Source organism: Argiope bruennichi, chromosome 10 (genome assembly GCF_947563725.1).
Source record: "Argiope bruennichi chromosome 10, qqArgBrue1.1, whole genome shotgun sequence".
Classification (NCBI taxonomy): domain Eukaryota; kingdom Metazoa; phylum Arthropoda; class Arachnida; order Araneae; family Araneidae; genus Argiope; species Argiope bruennichi.
In genome coordinates this window covers 93,461,730-93,470,322 of record NC_079160.1, presented here as the reverse complement: position 1 = coordinate 93,470,322, position 8,593 = coordinate 93,461,730, and the positions used below count along the sequence as shown (strand labels likewise).

The window sequence follows — 8,593 nt, the reverse complement described above, 5'->3', positions numbered from 1 at the left end:
ATAAGAATCTGGACTGAAGATTTTCACAAGGGTCACCCTTAGGCAGGGATTCAAAAAAGGGATGATTTTTTCTGCTAGAAAAAACAGACTAAAAAGTCCAACTATTGATTCCTCGGGACCCGGAAATCCCCTGAAATTACGCCTAAGAGATACACCATTTTTACATGAAAGTAAACAAAACAATAAATTAGAAGAATACGACCACTAATAAGCAAAAATACAATAACAAAAAATAACCAAATAATAATACTCAAACCAATAATGTAAACAAAAAGGAAAGGACTTACCAGCAACAGGTAAAAAAATTAACATAAGTTCTCCTATTTTGTTTCCTGCGCCCTAAACTGCCCTAGCTAACGCCAGTCAAGATAAAAAATAATTGGAGGGTCTCAGCGTGTTAGTTGAGTTATTTAATATGTAATGGAAGGTCTATTTTTATTTTAGGTAAAGGATTAATCCCAAATCACCCCTTTTGTAATTAAAAAATTAATATTGCAGTAGTTTCTGGGAAATTCATTATTAAATAAATTTTTAATGAGATTATTTGTTGCTTCAATATAGTGAATCTTGTTATTACAAGGTCTTTTGATCCTGTTAAATTGTGAGAAAATTAGATTTTTGAAAATTTTAGAGTTTAGATTAGAATGAGCATGAGCTATTTCGATTTTTAAATCCATTAAGGTAGCCTCAACTTGATTTTTATTTGTTTCTTTTAGAATTAATTCTTTTCGATAGCAATTAGTCACAATATTGGTATTATCTAAGTTTATCAAAAGTAAGTCATCAATATAGCTCCACCCGTTAATTAAATTATATTTAATTATTTTTTTCTCATAATAATTTAGGAAAATATTAGCTAAAGCACTTGACAAAGGAATGCCCTTTACTTGTTTATAAAAATTAATTCCATTAAAACGGAATTTTCAGTAATATTAAAATGACATAATTCTAGCCAGTTATTTTTAGGAATAGCATCTTCATTTAAATATTCGTAATATATAAAAGTACAGACATTTATTAATTTTTAATGAGGTAGATTGGTGTATAAATTTTCGAAATCAAAAGTATTAAGTTTATTAATGTTATTATCTTTAAGAAAATCCAGTACTTCTATGCTACTATTAATTATAAAGTTATCTTCATCTTTGATTTTGTCCAGCATAATTTTTAAGTATTTAAAGAAATGTTTTCCCGTATAGTAATTATAACTGCCAGTGCTACAAGTCACTAATCTGAATTTTAATAGATTTTTAAGAAATTTAACTGTTGGGAATAAATACGGATAGTTTAGAGAGCAAGACTTAATTTTAATTTTTTGTGCGAAAGCTAGCATTCTTTTATCTAATTCCTTTTTCCCGGTGTTCTTTAACATATAAGTTGCATTAGAGTTATATTCATTAATTAAAAGTTCTTTATAATAATATTTACAAATTAAACAGAAATTATTTGCTGATTTATCTATTACTGTAATAACAAATTTTTCTTTTAAATTTTTTATTTCGTTTTTTAATGTTTTACTAAAATAAATCCCACGTTCTTTAGATCTGTCAAAATCAGTATTCATTTTTAGTTTAATTTCCTTTAAAATTCTCACTTTCCATTCCCCGAAACCTTCCGCAGGCCAATGGTATTTTCTAGATAATTTGGCAATAAAAACATCCAAATCATTACCAATAGAAATCAAAATTTTGTTATGTTTTATTTTTTCTCTTAATCTAAATTTTGTTCCTCTTCCCATCAAATCTCTTAAAGAGTTGGATTCAATAATTTTTAAATTACTTGTAATAATATGACCTTTATCAACCTTTATTTTTGGTTTTTTTCCTATTAACGATTCTAATACTTTTGTGTATATATATATATATATATATATATATATATATAATTTCCGATACCTCCCCTCACTATTTTGCGTTCATCTTCTGGTGATAACTTTTTACGAACTTCTCCTTTATTGGTCAGACAGGAGAATAGGGTACATGGCGGACATTCGCACCAAGTTGTAACTTTTTGTCTCCAGATGTGACAACCTTTGAATCCACCTCGGCATGAATTTTCTTGAGGAAATTGACAAGCTGCACTCATCAGAAATATAGAGAGTTGATGCTTACAAAACGTTTTATTAATAAAAAAAGTTTGTTAAAAACAACCGTAAGTTCCAGTACCAATCTATTCTCTTAAAACTTAGAAAATGAAATTATCTGCCTGAGCAGTGCTGGCTGAAAATAAATTGCCATTGAAAAGTATTTAAAAATGTTTAGCTCTAAATTATTTCTTTCTGAATTTGTTAATGTATATTATTTTCGATAATTTAAAATCTTATCTAATAAATATGAATTCGAAACTAATAAAATTTAGTGTGGATATTTCTGCAACATTGAAGTGTAACACTTGATTATAAACGCTTAGGATTTTTTAGAGATACAAGAGAATCACTTTTTAAACACTTTTATTTAGCTTAGCTTGTTTTTCATATTTGCAAAAGAATTTTATTCTTACTTTTTCCCAATAAATTTTCATATGCTGTTTTTGTAATTAGATAAAGGATTTAGAATTGCACTTATATGTTCTTGATAAAAATAGGATATTTTAATATTTTCAAAATATTATAAACATTAATGGATTAATTAAATTAAATTTTAATTTCATACTAGTGGCGGGCTCTAATACAAGATTCGTAGAAAGATTATTTCTGAAATCTATAACATCTATAAATTAAAGATAAACAAGTATAAAATAGCCAACTTAAAGCATTTCAGAACATTAATATATTTTTAAAAATACCACTTATTATTATTTTGAAAACTGACATAAAAAAAGACGAAAATTATGCAACATTTTATGTTTCCATTCTCTATGTGTGTTATTTATTATATTTATCTAAATATTGTGAATAATTTGTATTTTTATTTATAAACAAATACATAAAGTTTCATAATTTATATTAAAAATACATCAATTACCCTTTTAATTTCAGGACCTAACTTGGAAAAAGTATGGTAACTTGTAGATGATTGAAAAGTAGATTCGGTTTTCTTCTACGCTTTCAATATTTTATCTGCATGAATTATTTTTTTTCTTATGAGGACACTGATTACTGAAACTAATTAGTTTAAATTGAAGATTACTTGTACTCAAGTACTCAATTACTTGAATTTAAATTCTCAGTTGGCGTTAGCATTGCATTTGGACAATAACGGTCAGTAATTTAAACACAAATCAACTGATTATGAAAGAGCTGAAAGCCAAGAGAAGTATAAATATTCAAGCTGAGATTTTCGAAGAATTAGTAATATCAGTATTAACATCAAAATTTAAACTTGTAATAAAACAACAATTTATTGAAAACATATAAAATGGCAGAATAAATTTAAGAACCATGAAATGTATTGCAATTTCAAAAATGAATGCAAATAATGAATGACAAAATAAATATTTGCTGTATAAGAAATCATTGATACCTGGTTTCACGTTTGCTTACATAACAGTTGAGTAAAATTCCTTCTCTTTAAAGGAAATGAAATAATCAAATAAATTACACTAAATAAATTAGAATTAATGTTTAAAATTTTCAATTATTATCATTAATAAGAAATTATATAACAAAATATTAAGAAAACAAAATATCTTCAAAATTCATGGTTAATAAATATATTATTCAGAGTAAATTCATGTATAAAAAGAAAAAAAGTATTCATCTTAACATTTAGCCTTCTTATTCCTATTATAAAATCATTCGGAATCAAGCATATTAAACAAATACACTCTTAGACGTCAATTGAGTGTTCACAGAAAACCTTCCTGCCTCCAGATATATCTGGGCGAAAGTATCTTTTGAACAAAACAGGCGCTTCGAGTATTCAACCAATAAACACTCAACGAAAGAGGGAGTAATTAATCAATCCCTAAATTACGAAATTATCCTTAAATTTCGGACGTCCACTGTAATTTCGTTGGATAAAGTTAATGTTATGAGACACAAGTTTATTTGCATGTTCTGCATTAATTGAATAAAATTTGTTCCCTTTAAATGTAAGAGATATTGAAATCAACTAAATTATTCTTAAAAGGATCTTAAGAATATTGTTATGAATTATACACTATACACTATATACACTGTAATTAATCAGGCATGTTATTATTAAACACACTCTCTCTCTCTCTCTCTCACGCACACACGCGCACACGCACACACGCACACGCACACGCACACACGCACACACACATATATATATATATATATATATATATTACTATTCACATAAATGTTAATTAATGATAAAATATTTATAATGTTTGAAGCAAATAATATGTTATATAACAAAATAGTAAGAAAACGTCAAAATGTATGGTTATTAAGTAAATTACTTAGAATAGAAAAATATAGCTATAAAAGAAAAAGAAAATTATTCCTCTTAAAATTTAGTGGCGGGAGATTCAAGTTTATTTTTATATTCTACAGAAATAAAATAAGATTTTCTCATTTTATATTGCAAGATATACTAAAAATTAATTAAATACAAGGGAACCTATAAATGGATCTTAAGAATATCGCTATTATTAACCATTACTAATCATTATTATGAATACATGTAATTGTTAACCACGCATGATATTATTAATCACACATATAATTATATTATATTCATCAGCATTGTTATTATTATATACATGAATTATTGATATAATATTTATAACGTTTACTTTAAATAATATGCTATAATCATCACTTTTATGTATGATTATAAATAATATTATCACTAATGAAATATTCATTCATCATTTGTGTTTTTCATCAAAGTAATAATATGCTCCAAAGTGTGTGTTGCAAGGGAGAAATTTTCGCTTTTAAAAGTTTTCCACATATCAGATTGAAAAATTTCAGCTTGATGTTTAACCATAAAACCATGCACTGCCATTCGAAGATTCTGTTCATGATGCCTGTCCGCCGTAGCTAAGATTGAACAACAATTCCTTACTGTGAGATTCGACTTCAAAAAATCAGAGCATTTATCTCTTAAATCTATTATCTCATATTTATCGGCCGCTATGAATAAATCCAATGCAATCTTCTTGGTAAGTCTTGGTAAGGTATTGGTGTAGATATGGGATAGCAACAGACGCAATGTCTCTGGATCTACATCAGATATATCGACAAATCCGTTTTTCTTCTCTGCCATGTCTGTGGTAAACATGCTTCTGAAGACAGGCGAGAAAGCACTGAGAATGAGTTTGTGAGCTGGGAAGGATTCGGAACCAGCTCGAAGACACACATCACTGAACATTCCATCTTCGAAGTTGCCAATGAAAAATGCTTGCAAAGCAGATGCAGTACAAGAAATTTCAGGTTTATCAAGGAATTGGATTTCAGGTACTCCAAATGTAATGCACTCTGAACTTGAGGAATCAAAATCTTTGTACTGTTCTATCTGAGAACAGAAAAGTTCCGTGTCTATTTCGAATTCACATTTAAGAGTTAGAACATCATTAGGTAGTAAAGATTCCTTGTTGGCCATTATCTTATTTTTTGGATAAACTATTTTGGTAAAAAAGTTGCGATGAAAACTTTCATCAATTTGAATAGTATGGTACACTTTTCCGTTGGCATCCAAAATACTTACTCTTCCATGTATTGGATTTGATTCAACACCTAATTCAAAATTCATGAACAAAGATTCTTTTCCTTTTTTCTTTACAAAGAAAAAAGTTGCAGTCAGTTGGGGCACCCTTTCAGTAGTTGGATTAACATAGTGGGTCCTTTTTACATCTTGCCGAAGAGTACTGAAATTCTTTATTGACCAAAGAAAAGAAATTCGATCCGCGTTTTTCTTAGTGCGAAAGTAATGTAAATCAACTTTCGATATTCCCAGGTTCTTCCTCCATATTCTACATTGAATCGTGAGTGTGCCTTCAGGCAAAAACTCGTCTTTTCTTACATTGTACACTTCATCTGTTTTCGCAAATCGACGCAATACGTAATTGGAAGAGTTTTTGAATTGCTTTCTGTCCATCATCTTGACCAGAGGATAGCCTTCAGCGGAAAGCAGTGAGATTTCATAATCTATGTCAATCATGTTTGGTCCTTCATCTTCTTCTATTCTTCGAATAAAAATTGTCATGTATTCAATTCCAAGTTCCATAACCAATTGCCATTTTGTGTCCTGCATTACTTCAGAATCCGTAGTGAACATCGGACTGCGAAATGATTTTGAAAGATGTAATTTAGAAGCATTTTCGATGGCCCAAATGAAAGTGCAATGAGCCGTTCTATAATCAACCACACGCTCCATTTCCAACTAAGAAAAACTTTCACAAATATTTGTTTTAGAACTAGGCGACGAATCTATATACGAATACATAACTTGCTCCTTTCATTTGCGTATCGATTTATTTCTGTTGCTTTGGAAATGGGCGGAACTAATTACTTTTGCTAACATCCGCTTCCACTGACAGATTACGTTTCACACGTTTACATCCTGTTCAAGTTTCACGTACAACTAGCTACTAAAAGCATTTAATATTTCTGTCATATCCTATGATAACATTTTTTATGACATTTAATTAACATTTCATTTTAATTAAAAGAATTTCACAATATACCAATAAATCTAAAATATCAAGATGATTCATCAGTTTTATAACATACCAGACGCCAAGTGACGTGTTTACTTTTACAGCCAATAAATAGCCCTTTTCCTATTATGGCAAATATATGAAAAGTTTCCTAAACTGCCAGAAGAATCAATATTCAAGCCAAACCGAATATTGACATTTGATATGGAATACATTTATTTAAAATTTTACCTTGTTATTTGAAAATGCTAAAAAAATTGAATTTATGGTACTAATCTAATACAAATTACTTAATGCGCAAATTAAAAATTATATATTCTGCGAATAAAAGCGCAAAAAAAAAATTATTCCTCTGATCTTATTTCCAAACAAAGCAATTTTTTAATTTTAGAAGTATCAATTGATTTATTTGACGGAGCAATGAAATTAGTTTGAATTTCATCATAATAACAAAGATGTTGTTACAGATTGTGTATCAAATGAAATTTTAAAATGTTATTAAAATTAGATAGAAACGTTATGAGAGAATGAATGTATTACTATTTAAAATGTGATTTTTGATTATTTTTTTACTTGAACTCATTGAGTTTGTAAAATATCCTTTTCTTCAAAGAATAGGAAAATACAGAAAAGAGAGGCACAAAAATTGTTTAAACTTTAAATAAAAAGTTCGAAATAACTTTTAGATTTTGAAAAGCTAGTAGCAACCTCCCTCTTATTTTGAAAAACACGCATGCCAAATTTCACCAAAATCTGACTAGATTTTTAGATTTCCATAAAGAATTGCAAATAAGCATATATCTTTATATATGTAAATTTATTATTTAAGTTGGAAATCTATTTTTTGTGAGGACAATAACAAAAAAAAATTTGTGCTCACATGATTTGGGATCTCATATACTTTGATTGATAAAAAAAGAAGAAAAAAAAAACTAACATAAATAAAATCAGAATATTAAAATAAATTCATATGCTAAACCAAACAGAATATTTTTAACATCAGATTATTTAATTCATTTATTAAGGTATATATTGCGACTCCGGCAACCAAACCAAAAATATATGACATGCTATACGGCCAATCTTTCTATCGAGAGATGTTGTCTGTGCGCGTTAGACACATTTTAGTGCATTTATTTTTGCACATTTGGCACACACACACACACACACACACACACACACACACACATATATATATATATATATATATATATATATATATATATATATATATATATATATATATATATATATATATATATATATATATATATATATATATATATATATATATATATATATATATATATATATATATATATATATATATATATATATATATGTATACACACACACACACACACATATATATATATATATATATATATATATATATATATATGTACACACACACACACACACAAACACTAATAATGAAGATGTGTGTGTTTGCATATGTCGGACCATTGCCTTACAACTACCAAATTTTGCACACATATATATCTTAGGGAATAAGCGATTTCCCACGATATTTTCCTAAAATAGTTTTGCACGAAAACGAATTTTACACCGTTTAAAAAAATTAAAGTATTCTTTTTAATTATACTAATTTAATTGACGAGCAAAGTTTTCCTGAATTTTGACAATAAAGACAAATTTGACGATAAAGACAATAAAGAATTGTGACAAATTTGACACAAAAAAAATATTTTTTGGGTAATTTTCAACAATAGATTATACACTGAAATTTAAACCGCTATCAACGGTATTTCTTGCAGTTTTGACCTGAAAGTAAAGAAACTTTATTTTAGGTGATTAAATAATGAACTCTTCATTATGACATTTGTCTCTCTGTTGAAGTTTATTTTTTTAAAGTTTCTAATAATTAATTTCCGATTTTGCACAAGAATATATAGATAGCGTAGATATAAAGGTTCAATGCAATAAAATTTGTCAACATAATAAAAGCTTTTATCAAACTTCACTTTCCCATTTGTTAAAGATAGTGGATATTAATTTA

The 8,593-nt window shown here is 27.6% G+C and overlaps 1 protein-coding gene across 1 annotated transcript; it reads right to left on the bottom strand.

Annotated features, from left to right (window-relative positions):
• Positions 1 to 3,372: 3,372 nt before the first annotated feature.
• On the bottom strand, positions 3,373 to 6,374 carry LOC129987977 (speckle-type POZ protein-like). The gene has a single exon (XM_056096031.1). It carries the CDS (start codon positions 6,288 to 6,290, stop codon positions 4,773 to 4,775), a length of 1,518 nt encoding a protein of 505 aa, XP_055952006.1. The 5' UTR covers positions 6,291 to 6,374; the 3' UTR covers positions 3,373 to 4,772.
• Between the last annotated feature and the right edge of the window lie 2,219 nt (positions 6,375 to 8,593).

Coding starts and splice junctions, on each gene's coding strand:
- LOC129987977 (XM_056096031.1), bottom strand. CDS start 6,290: ATGGAGCGTGTGGTTGATTATAGAACGGCTCATTGCACTTTCATTTGG.